This window comes from Prunus avium, chromosome 7, assembly GCF_965620075.1.
Source record: "Prunus avium chromosome 7, drPruAviu1.hap1.1, whole genome shotgun sequence".
Lineage (NCBI taxonomy): Eukaryota > Viridiplantae > Streptophyta > Magnoliopsida > Rosales > Rosaceae > Prunus > Prunus avium.
The window spans coordinates 20,485,283-20,498,787 of record NC_142290.1 but is presented as its reverse complement, the minus strand read 5'-3'; the positions used below and the strand labels follow the sequence as shown (position 1 = coordinate 20,498,787).

At 39.2% G+C, this 13,505-nt stretch overlaps 1 protein-coding gene across 1 annotated transcript; it reads right to left on the bottom strand.

Annotated features, from left to right (window-relative positions):
* Window positions 1-2,648: 2,648 nt before the first annotated feature.
* LOC110745093 (agamous-like MADS-box protein AGL82) lies at window positions 2,649-3,425 on the bottom strand. The gene has a single exon (XM_021945170.2). It carries the CDS (start codon window positions 3,348-3,350, stop codon window positions 2,649-2,651), a length of 702 nt encoding a protein of 233 aa, XP_021800862.2. The 5' UTR covers window positions 3,351-3,425.
* Between the last annotated feature and the right edge of the window lie 10,080 nt (window positions 3,426-13,505).

Here is a 13,505-nt window from a genome sequence, read left to right as displayed (position 1 = left end):
GATAGTGAAGCTGGAATTCATGCTCTTTCCAATAATCAAGATTAATGTAGAAAGAGAATGTGGAAACACAACGAATTTACATTGTTTTAAAAACTAGTATTCTTCAAAATTATCATCTGGTTAGTTTAGTCCCTAATTCCCGAACCAAATGGGACCACCCATCATGTTTGTTTGGACATCAATGACATGATTGGGACTATAAAGAAACAAAGGAATCTCATATTATTCTTTGGATATAGTTATTTCAAATCCATTTTGAATATACGTGATCATCTAGTTAGTTCATATACATTTAATCTAATTGGGTTCTTGTTTTTGTAGTAAATTGTTGTTAAATCCAAATCTTTTCTTTCATATCAATCAATCCAAATGGAGCCTAATTAATACTGTACACAGTCTACATATTGCTGGAAAATAACAGTAAATAAGAAGGATGATTTGGCAGCATTAAAAGAAATAGACCATTATCTCAATTTTTATTGAACAAAAATGAGAGACCACTTCCAATTTCTCAAAAAAGTGATTGTGTGATGAGAGGCCAAGCTAGGCAGCACGCTGTGGTGTGATGGCTCTTGACCCGTGAGGTTTTAGTAATCGTACCTAACACCCCAATCTAATACCAAGTTGAGGTTTGCTACCCACCCATTGAGGATGGGCGGCCCTACTAACCCGAGGGTAGGGGGCGTGCTTTGTGCGACTTCACCGAGGTGAACAGTGCAAGACCACCACACCTCACCTAACAAGGCTTGCTCAAATAACCAATCACTTTAATGCCCTGCTTAGTTACAAGCCCACGCTACTAGGCTCGGCAATTACAAATGTCATATAAGTCCTTATAAGCATTCGTATTATTGCGTATTTTTTCAATGTGGGACTTTAAAATAAGCCTATGCCAGCATCAGGACACCCCAGTAGAGATTTCAAAATGCTCGTTAGCATATATCTATCTACTACCTATACAATACTGAAATTACAATTATCCTGCGCGTTACTCCACCGAGGAATGAGTAGCCATGAAGGGATTTAAGTACAGGAAGTGTGTCCCACTTGGGATGAATTGATTCATTAACAAGTCAACGGCAAAAGTAATCATATCCCAACTAATATTTTAATTAAATTATTATCGGTTCATATGATTCATTGATTCATCCATATTACTTATATATACAGTAAAACACAAAAGAGTAGCTTCCAAATTAGTGCCGGCGCAGCTTTCTTAATACATATATGCTTTCCATATGTATATACATCCATATATACCATAACTACACCACCTCTCTCTGTGTATATAATATCATATACAGACATCCCTTATACTTATATATAGATTCATATGCACACATCATACATATACAGAACTATTGGACAAACCCCCATGCTTTTATTGGACACGTACGTAAAGACCATATTTTTTTATGGTCTCCATGAATTGAATAGAGATATGAAATAATTGCTAAGCTCTGGCCTTAAATTCGAGACCTCCACGGAATGTGAACAAAAATTATAGGGCTATATTATCCCTAGCCAAAAGGTACATCAAAATCGAACTAAACATTACTAGAAATTCGATTACAAAGGATTAGATACACTGAGGTTGTCAAGTTGTCATTACAGCATTTCCAGCAGTCAAACCCTTGTCATGGCAAGGGGGGGGCTAGGGCTGACACTATTCACATGAATAGTGGCTGCCCTTGCCATATTAAGCTATGTGTGTTTTCAGCAGTCAAACCCTTGCCATGGCAACTACTATTCATTTTTTTTGTTTTTTTCACAACTTTTTTTACTTAAATAATTATTTTTGATAATATTTTCGGGTAAGGTTTTTGGGTTCCTACGTGCACTGCCGGATCCAGAAATTTTTAGCGGAGGTGCAATATTGACTAAGTATGAAAAATGGTTTTTCGGAATAATCATTTTCTCAAGATAATTTTTGGCGGCTTTTGTTCCTTACACATCAAATAAGAAAACTTGATTTTATGGGATTTTATTATGAAGTATATATTGACTTAATGAGCCATCATTTTTAGCCTAAATCATATTTTGCACTAAAACCGATTTTTCATATTTTGATTTGGTGGGAATTTGATTTTCTAGTATTTGTATTTGAATCCAAATGGGGGGTACTTCCTTATTTACATTGTAAACTTAATTAAATGGAGTAATATAAAAATAAATAAAAGTAAAAGGACAAAGACATTTACTTAAATGTTGAAAATGAAAATAAGGTAATATGTACACCTTAATAGGTCCGCCTCTGCCTACGTGTATGAGGATTTGGTGTTGAAAGTGAAGAGTATTGGTAGTTATTTATAGAAAAAAATTCCAGTATTTTTTGGTATTTTTTTGTGCAATTTTCGGATTTTTTTTCATATTTTTATCGCCAAAATATTGTCTGCTGTTGGATTGGAGGGAAAATACCATCGGAGCGCCCAGGTTTTGACACATGGCGCATTCCAGTTTGCGCGCGCTGACGTCAGCCTGGCCCTCGTTTTGGACCTGGGGCTAGCCTTGCCCGAGGGCCAGCCCAGTTCGGTAGGCCCCACTGCTTGCCCAGGCTGGATTTTGTTGTTGGAAACAGGATTTTGGGCTTGCCCCCCCCAGCCAAGGCCCCCCCAGCCCTCCCCTTGGCTGCACTGCTGGAAATGCTCTTAGCTCTTCTCCGATTCTGAGCTTGAAACCCATGCACTTGGCAACATTGGATAATACTTAAGTGATGGAGGAGACATCAAAGCAGGGACTTGATAGGCCGGCTGCTCATCTTGATTAGTCTCTTCCCGGACCAAACTTTGATTTTGTTTCTTAGCAAACCCCATATATCTTTCCATAGAATCAATCTTCTTGGTTGCAACTTGTATCTTGGATTCGAGTGAAGCAATGAGCATAGTCAATTTGTCCTGCGAAAAATCATCTATTCGATCGTCCCATGTCGGGTACTCCTCAGAAATCTTCTTCCCTAAATTTTGAAACTTTGTCGGGTATTCCTCCTCAAAAATCTTCTTCCCTAAATTTTGAAACTTTTCGTCATCGTCATCCACGTGATCTTTCTTGTCCTCATAAAAATCGGACATATTAAAGTTTCTCTTCAATCCAGGCGCAGACATATCCTTAGAATCCCTGTACTTGTTGAGAATGCGTTTGAATTGAGTTGGATCTCGCGGCCACGTCTCCGGTTGAACTGCCCTTCCCTTCTTTTGATCGGCTTCGTAGACGATCAAGCAAACATCGATATCACAAAGCTTTGAAAGCTCGTCGGCCTTTTTATATATACTCTTCTTTCGCTTCTGAAAGGTCATCTTCCGAGTGCCCTCATTAGGTATGAGTTCTAAGCTTCTTCTTTGAGGGGCCACCATGTCTTCTATAATTCCACAAAACTTAGAGAGACAAAAATTTTGATGTTTAGATTAGAAGAACCCAAGAAAATAATAGCAGAGATCTAATTGAATCTAGAAACTCTGAACAACTAGAAGCTTTGTTGCAAAACTTTTGTTTGGAAAAACAGAAAAAATAAAAAGAAAACTGGGGCAAAAAAAAATAACTGGATTGTTCAAGGTGAAGGTCGGGGTTGTGATTGAGTTTTATAGAGAAGGAAGGAGGAGGCGGTTAAGGAAACTCAATTCAAATGGGAATTTTTTCTGGTTTTTTATTTAATTTTTAATATTTATAGAAAGTTAGTTTCCATATTTCATGAGGAAAACCCAAAATATAATTCTTGATTAACACGTTGTCTATATTCTACAGTTTCCTATTTCTACTCCACCACGTCTGCTTCCTTCCCTCTTGCGGACATTTGCGGACACTTATTTGCGGACCCATCCCAAACAAACCAGAGAGACCCATCCTCGCACAGGTCATATCATCTCTCTCTCTCTCTCTCTCTCTTATAAATTGGTAACCCAATAACTCCCATCCTCGCACAGGTCATATCATCTCTCTCTCTCTCTCTCTCTCTCTTATAAATTGGTAACCCAATAACTCCATTGAAAGCTTGTCACGCAAGCCCACTAATTGCAGCCATCGAGGGGAGAAAGGTGTATGGCAAAATTCTAGCACTACGATTTTTTGGATCCTTCCTTGCATTCCATAAAACCTATATAGCTGAAATTATGAATTCCTCAAACAACCAAAATCAATAGTCTAATACTCATGCAACTTAACTAAGAGAGGCATATCGTGGTTTATTTCTTAACTAAAAGAATTGCACCAAAATCAATAGCCCAAATTCAAACAAACTTGAATGGAGACTTTTAAAATTTTCAACCAAGTGAAACTCTTATTCAATTGCATACAAATCGAAATCCTCTCTTGGCTTTGAAATTCAGTTGTTTTTCAGCCAACAGACTAAAGAAAAGAAGAAAAGACAAAGAGACTCTCACAGAGGCATTTCATCAAACAGATAGTAGAGGCTCAATTTGGCATATTTCACTATCGATATTCACTGCTTAGCATGCGCACATTTGTTACCGGACTGGTTTACCTTCAACTTGGCTTCCTAAGGGACACAATTTATTTTCTTTGCTTCCGATGGGACTCTTCCACACCATCTCCTCTTCCGGGTCGAGTTTGCCTCTGAAGGGAAATTTGTTGTTTTCTTTGCCTCCGATGGGGGGACAGGGACAATCCGATTGTTTTCTTTGCTTCCGAAGGGGAGGGACTTTATTCCTACGGGGCAGAGGGACTTATTCCGATGGGATTTTTCCTCGGTGAGTGACTTTCCGATGGGACTCTTTTCCTTTTTCAGGATTTACACTTCCGATGGGACAAAGGGATTTTTCCTCACGAGGCGAACTAGTGTGTTAGAGGCTGACTTATAAGGAGCTTACTCACAGCCCAGTGGATCGATGAGGGACAAGCTTACTCACAGCCCAGTTGGTGGAATGGTTGCATGTAAGCCAACCCAGCTGCAGAAATCAATGGAATCAGAAACCAAGTTGTTTTTTTTGCTGTCAAAATCAGAAACAGAGTTTCGTTTATATAAAGAATGCATAAATACAGAAGGCACTTCAAAAATTAAGCTTCACTGTGAGTGTTGGATAATGGATGAGTGAAAAGGTCAAACAATTTTGGAAGTGTGAATAAAAGAAAGATATCATATCGCGGAGAAAAATAAAAACCCTTCATTGCCTTGGTGTTGGAAAAATTGTAGTGGATGCAAAAACTCTCAAACAATTTTGAATGTTAATAAAAAGGCGAAGATGTCATTACAGGGAAAAAAAAGACAAAGCTTCACAGTGTAGGAAAAAGTTTTGTGGACTGTTTTTTTCAAAAGTCTTCAAATGAATGTGCTCATTAATTTTTTGACTAACACATTTTGGTCTCTGTCATCGTTTTTTGTCAAAATTTTCGTCAAATTTGTCTCCTGACAACATATGACACTAGGGCTCGTCAATGGGCCGGGCCGGATTTTTTTAGAAAATTCAAAGCCCAAGCCCGATTCATAGGCCGGACTTGAGAAAACCTATCGGGCCGAACCGGGCTAAGCCCAACGGGCCAGGCCAAAACAGGCATACTTCAATCAAAAAAATCATAAACTTAATCATAAGGGCATTTTAGTCCAAATTTGAGATTAAACTCACTTAATTCCAATATTTTCACATCAAACCAAATTCATAAAACACCCAATAAAGTCACACAACTTAATAAGATTTTCCACAAAAATAATAAAACCAAGTATTATTTTTGAGGTTATCACATAATTAGACCATAATATATTTTAAGAAATAATTTTAAAAAATAATAAGTATCAAAAAAATATTTTTTTTAAAGGATGGTATGAATAAATATGCAAATGTTTGGTGATGTGTTCAAGAAAAGTATGATTATATTTGGTGGTACGATTATGTTTCGTGATATGATTATATTTGGTGATATGATATGTTGTTCATCTTATATATATATATATAATTGTTGTATTAATAATCACAAATTAATGTGCTAATCATCCAATTATAAACTATGAATGAGTAAAGAAAAGTAAATAAAATGAAACAATCCTAAACTCTTATTTATACATAATTATATATGTATACGGGCCAAACGGGTCGGGCTTTTGTGGACGAGTTGGGCCGGGCTTTCTTGGGCTTAATCGGGTTGGGTCTATGGGCTTGGCTGGGTTTCAAACATCCAAGCCCAAGCCCAACCCAGCCCAAGGCAGGCCGGGCCATCTCAAAGTCCATAACAGGCCGGGCCAGGCTTTTTTTTTATGGGCCGGGCGGGCCCCCATCGACCCATGAGCCCGCGGGCCAAATGATGAGGCCTATATGACACAACTTATCAATCTATGACACAAAGTAAACAAAGCTATATATGGGAGAAAGAAAATAACTTCAAAATGAGAATGTTTCAAAAATTCAGAGGCCACTTGTGATAGAGTGAAAGAAAGCTCCATTGCATTAGTGTTGGAAAAATTTCTATGGACAAGACAAGACCAAAGCATTCAAAGAACTATGAAAAGCGGGTATAAAAAGGAAGAATTCTTATCGGAGAAAGAAAAGCTTCAACACTACGTTAGTGCTGGAAAAAATTTAGTGGATGAATAAAAGTTGATAACAATTCTCCAAGTGGTTTGACAATTTTAGTGGATGAAGAAAAATTCAACACGGGCTACAGATGAATCTGTATGCTTGTCATCTTCATACTCCTTGAGACTGATTTCTGATCATGCCCTGCAAAGATGGAAACAAATTTGAAATTAGCTTAGTATTAATTTGAAATTACCACATTTGTATACCGCATTCCCGTACCAACTTATGTGGCAGATGAGGTGGACAGCCACATCAATTAAAATTATTTAATATTTTCTTTTCTTTTATGATTTATTAACACTTTTTACAAAAATTATTAATTGAACTTTCTTTATTAAAATACATTTCATTGATTTAATTGATGTGGATATGATATAGACATACCACATCATGTCGTATAGAAATGTGGGATAAAAATGTGGTAAGTGTAGCATTACTCATTATTTAAATATAGAAAACATTACCACAATACAGTTGGTTCATTTAATTTCTTGTAAGTTGTTTCATTTATACTAGTCTCTTCATATGCGCTTCCATGCGTGTGAGGTCTTTTTTAATCACACGTGACTTAAATATTTCTTATATATATTAAAAACCTCGCACGCACGGAAGCGCATATGAAGAGACTAGTATAAATGAAAGAACTTACAAGAAATTAAATGAGCCAACTGTATTGTGGTAATGTTGCACCAAGAGTATTGAGATAATTGAAAGTGAAACACAGAAATGGAGATTTACTTATTATTTATTTGAAGAAATATAAAACTCATCTAAAAAGTACAAGGAAGAGGCTTTTTGTGACCTTAGGGGGGATTATTAGTGTGGCATAGTGTACCTGCACAATGGAGCAAGAAAAGAGCCACGCCAGAGAGAGAACGAACGAACGAACCTGTGAGTGACTCTTTACTTATTCTCTCAGCATAGAATTGTGTAGATGCTTGTTTTCTTTGCTTCTGAACGGACACGTTTGTTTTCTTTGCTTTTCGAAGGGACCTTTTTCCAATGGGACCTCCAGGTCGAGTTTCATGGCTTTCAGAGACATTGCTTTCTTAAGGATCCTTTATATGTATTACACGTGAAGAACATGTAACATACATATACATACAATTTTATTGAGGGATATTGTTTGAGCAAAATTTTGCACGGGGAATATTCGCAAGTTGATTCCTCGATCTTTGATATTCCTTCTCTCTCTTCTTCCTCGATCTCTGTGAAATATGTAAGTAAATATACCACACCCAGGGGATGTTGGCCGAAGGCCCTCCGATGCCTAAGTTAGTTCGATTGGACCTTAAAAAAGATACAACAATAGCTAAAGTGGTCGGAGTTTTCTCTCACGGGGAGAGTTGGGTGGCTAGAGCTGTGTAAAGGAGAGAGAGAGGGTGTGGCAAAGAGACAGATAGAGGGAGAATTTCAGCAGCAATTAGCTAGGTTTTTCGAGTTACCTTGAATGTCTTGTGTAGCCATGTATTTATAAGCTCCTTGTATGTTAGGGTTTTGGGAGAATAATACTTATTTGGTTAGGATTATTCTTACCCAAAAAGATGATAGGAATTAATCTAAGAGATTTGGTGGAAATTTGTTTCTTGATTTAGGGAGATATTCCTCGATTAAATCAAAGATATTTTTCCTAATTAAATAGGATTTAATTAGGGTAATTAGTTGACCTAAGGAATATTCCTTTTCCACATGTTGTCTTCTTATTGGCCAGCGAAATATGTGCTCCCACAAATGCCCCCCCTCCCCCAACTTTTGCATGGTGCTTATGAGGCATGGAAAAGATAAGAAATATTTATTGGGCTTTCCAACTGCATATGGGCTTTCTTCTGTGAGCTGGGCTCCTAATTGCAGTAGGCTTTTGACTTCTTCTTGGAGTAGGCTTTTGACTTTTTCTTGGAGTTGGGTTCCCAATTGGAATAGGCTTGTGATTCCTTCTTGACTTGGGATCCCCAACCTTTATAAATACACGGCTTCTCTTCACTCTTCTTCAAATTGCAAACTTGTTTCCTCTACTTTCTAGATTGTGAGAAAGAGATCTTGGAGGATTGTACTGCTTGTCGAGGAGAGGAGCTGTCGTGCACACCAAGGAGTTGTCGGCAAGGACCAGCTGGGTGGGCCCGACTAGTTGTCGTTGTGACCTCATGGGCTGGCACGACCAACGACAACGACGACATCAGTTGCTAGTAGTAGCTGACGACACTGAAGGCGTCAATGGCTAACGACGGCTGCTACCACAGCCTTTTTTCTTCTTTTTTGGTCACGTCATGGGCCAGGCCCATTTGGCTTATGCGATGCGAGCTGGAGCCGTGTGTGCACTGACGCGTTGCAAGCCTGGAGCTGCCTAGGCCGTGCAAGCGGCTTGGGCTGGAGCTGGTGAGGATTCGATGTGGTTTGGGTTGCATGCTTGCAGCTTAGGCCAATCAGAACTTTTTTTTTTTTTTGTGCCACAACTTAGGGTTTTGACATGCTATTTGACTTGCAATTTTTTCCCTTTCTTGCCATTGTTTAGCAATCATGTCTTCCGACGAGGGTAGCCGATCACCGAGTTCACAACTACCCTTGCATTTGTGGGGTGGTTCCAAGGTATACAAGAAAAGATTTGTGACTAATCTGCATCGTGTCACGACAGAGGGTCACTTCCAGAAATGGCGCACCACCTATGCTTTTGCCATACCCGATGACATGCATGTCAGATTGGCGGCGCCTTTTACTCACAATGTGCCTCGCGTGGATCCGAACAATCCGGATGCTAGGATTATCACATTCCATCTCTTCTACTTCTCCTTGGGCTTCACATTCTCGTTGTCAAAGTTCTTCAAGAAGGTGTTTTGTGTCAGAGAGTGTGTCCCAAGATAATGTACTCCAAATGTCTACCGGGCGATCATCTGTTTTGATAATTTGAACCACTTCTTCAAGCTAGATATGACGGTGCGAGAGTTCTTTTACTTTTTCGAGGTGACGCATTACTAGAAGTACACCCAGGTTTGTGTATGCAATGACAAGCTGTTTGACAGTTTCATCCAAGGAGATCACATGAGGCATGTCGATGCGTTAGAAGTTAGCGGAAGACGAGAAGGCAAAGTCAGCTAAGGTCCACTTGTTCCCCTCACCTACTGTGATGGTATGTCATACTCTGTTAATTTACTTCAATTTTATTTGAATTCTTTGATGTGTGACTAACTAACTTCTGTCTTCTGCTTGCAAAGAATGACATCAGCAAGAAACTGGATCTTGAGCTAGACATGGCTAAGGTCCGTCGGGCCCTGAGCATCCCCGCGAGGTTTCGCGAATGGCGCTGGCTATTGAGCAAGTATCAAACGAAGGTTGGTGGTCTGCCCCCTGCCAAGGATGTTGAGAGATGCAAGTAGTATGGCCCAAACTCGGATGATCAACCTACTGAACGGCAGGAGTCCTAAACCAAATTCTTTGAAAAGAGGAAGGCTGCCCCCAGGTCCTCCAAAGATGAAGCTGCAACCTCACGAGCAAGAGATGTGTCTCTGCTAAGAAAGAAGTCGGGACCTCCTTCTGATGTGATCAAGTCTTCTTCGAAAAAGGTCTCGTCTGCTGAGAAGACTCAAGTGGGAGCTGCTCCTTTGTCGTCTACCAGGGTCAAGCACCTCGTTGGCATGGATAGTAAGAAGATTGGCGGCATGCAAAATGTTTGGGACATTCTACTCAAGTCTCCATTTGACAAGCTCAAAACCTGCAATCTGCCATGCAAAGAAGTCTGCTCCCGAACCAGTTCGCCTGCCGAGAAACAAAGGGCTACATATATTCCTCACCGAAGTTCGTGTGCACGGAGTTGATTTAACGTCGTTGACTCCTTTGGAAGCGAGGATGGCTACGACTAAGAAGGTTAGAGAGTCGTCTGCTTGGGGAAGGGTTCTTCGGATACTCGAACAGCTGGTCTAAAGGTTGATAAAACTAAGGGAATACATGTGTGTCTGATCTGCTCAAGACGAACTTCAAGACGAATTTTCTGTCAAGTATACCCCAAGCTGGTTGATCATATAGATTTGGCTAGCGATCTTGGCATGTTCTCAAGTCTTTTCTTGGAGAAGCAAAAGGAGTTGTTGTCACTTTGCTTCAAAAAGGAGTAGTTTTTGTTGTTGCCCCGTCTTATACTAAATGAGTTGGATAAGAAGAATGTTGATCTGACCAGCAAGCTCTCGGCCGAGCAGACTCACCATGAAATGCTGATGTCTGAAATGAAGGAGAGCATGTCTGTTCTGAAGAGTTCCCTTGCTAAAAAAGATAGTGAACTCAATGTTAAGCTCATAATTTCATACATATACATGCCCAATTTACTTACTTCTTTTGCTTAGTTCCTATAATTCTAAGTTATTTCCCTCCCTTTGTGTGTTTTGTAGGCCAATAGAGCAAGAGAGCATAATTCATGCAATTCAAGCATGTTAAGGCCTAATTTGGATGAATGGAAGAAGAGCTTAAAAGACAAACTCATTTTGGCTACAGCCCCCTGCCAGTCCAGTTCCGTAGGTCATATTGCAAGCTTTGTTTCAGCAACCTACACAGCTCGGATGAGGCAGCATTCTTCATGAAAGTTGTTCCAATGGGTGTGTACTATAACATATCCAAAATTCAGCCCCATTGGATAAATATGGAGTCTGTTACCTAGCAAACACAGAGCCATGCTCAGGATGGATTTTATCAGCGCGCAAAATGAGTTAGAAATTTGTTTTGGCCTTAACTTCCTCCTCCGACCTTGGATTGGCCCAAATGATATATGGCTGGAAAGAAGACATTCTGAACTTCAATTTCGAGTGCTTAAAGTCCTAATTTGATTAAGAGAAGCCCAAGTTGTAAGCCCTTGAAGTTGCTGGTTATGCTGACCTCAGCATGTGCTGGTTGGATGCTTGGTCATGGTGAGCTAGGTATGAGCTATCATTTCTGGTTGGAAGCTTGGTCATGGTGACATGAAGATGAGCTAGGGCTGCTGTTGGGATCTATTGGTGAAGTGCATCAACCAATTCAGATTTTATAATGCAAGTGTTGTATGCATTAGTGAAGTGCATCAACCAATTCATCTTTTATAATGCAAGTGTTGTATGCATTAGCCATATTGAATTCAGATTTGTCACTCCCCTCTCCCTATAAATACCACATCCATTCCACATTCAAGACAACAAATCCTGAGATTCACAACCCCCACAATTCACTCCAACCATCCTCAAACACTCTCAAAATCCCAAACACTCCAACAATCACCAAAACAACTCCAGCAAACCTCTCTTTCATTTCCCTACGAATTTCATCTTCCTTAGCCATCACCACTCACTCAAACTCATCCCAAATCACCTCCATATCCTTCATACATCTCTCTAGAAGTGGGGAAGCTCTTGGAGAAGCATTAGAAGTGGAGAAGCACTTGGAGAAGCCTTGGACACCACAAGAACTTCAGAAAAAGGGTTTTTCTACTCTTATTGTATTCATTATGTTTTCTCATTTCTGTTCAAGTCTCTTTTCCATTATGAGTAGCTAAATCCATAACTAGGGCTTCGATGTAACCTAACATGAATATTCTGGGTTTATAAGTTTGGAGTTTCAAGTTTGATTCATGATTCATGTTCTTATTCATTATGCTTATAAGTTAACATGCTTGTTTGAATGATTGATCACCATTAGAACTTGTTTGTTAACTATCTTGGTTTGAATTAAGAGTATACACCATGCTTTAATTCGAATTGAACTATGAATAGGAAGAGTATGTATGGACATTCGACAACAGGGATTAGATACATACTTGGTTGTTTAAAATGTTCTTCTATGCTTAATGGGTTCCTAATGCTTAATTTTAGGTTAGACAACAAATGATCAAATTAGGGAATTAGGAACACAAGGTTAGGACCAAACACCATGGCCTAATCATACTTTAGCTAGAATCAATCTTTGAATCTGAATTAGACTTGTTACTTGAATCTTTATAACCCAGAATTGAATTGTTATGGTGATTCGAATGCCCTAGTCTCAAAATCTGTTTTCCAACTCTTAAAACCACTCTTTGTTACATTTGTTTACTTGTTTTTGTTTGCAATTTCATTTTGCTTGTTTTGTTCAACAATCACAACCACTCTTGTTTTAAATTCTGTTTTAGACATAACCTCCTACTTTCTTGAATTTGGTAATCTAAGTACATAACTAGTTTTAACTTCTCAGTCTTCGTGGGTACGACCTCGTACTTGTCTTGCTATACTACTAATTGCCCCGTACAATTGCGAGTTAACATAATATTAACAACAAATTTTGGCGCCGTTGCCGGGGACTGAACGAAAGTTCTTCCCTGGTTATGTGCCCAAGGTTACCCTATTCTTTTTAGTGTTTCTAATTAATCTAATTTTCTGTTTCAGGTAGTTTATGTCTAAAAATCCATTACTTGAACAAGTTAGGTCTTCGTTCCAACGTTCTAGATCTTTGAACGCAGGACCATCATTGCAACCCAGACGAGTGACCTCTGAAATTCAGAATCGTCTAGAAAGGGAGTTGTCAACTGCAAAAGAGCAAGCTCTTGCTACATTTACAAGTCTTGCTCTCCACACTGAACTTCCCGGTTCTTCACTTTCAAATTCGGAAGCAAGTTCAGACCAAGAAGAAGAAGAAATGATGGCTGCCATTGAGTTCATGGGAGAACTTGATATCCCAACAATTCCAGCATCTCCTTCAAGCATTTTGCTGCCCACTGTAGCTCGAAATTATGAGCTTAAATCTTCTCATCTTAATATGCTGCCTTCCTTTTATGGTTTACCTAATGAAGATCCATTGACTCATATAAAGGATATTTTTAATGTTGTGAGTTCTTTTCCCTTGACAGGTGTGACAGAAGATCAACTTCGAATGAGAGTGTTTCCATACACTTTAAAGGATAAGGCGAAGTATTGGTTGAATTCTTTGAAGCCTGGTTCACTCACTACATGGTCTGCCATTCAAAAGAAGTTCCTGGAAAAATACTTCTCCACGCAAAAGACCGAC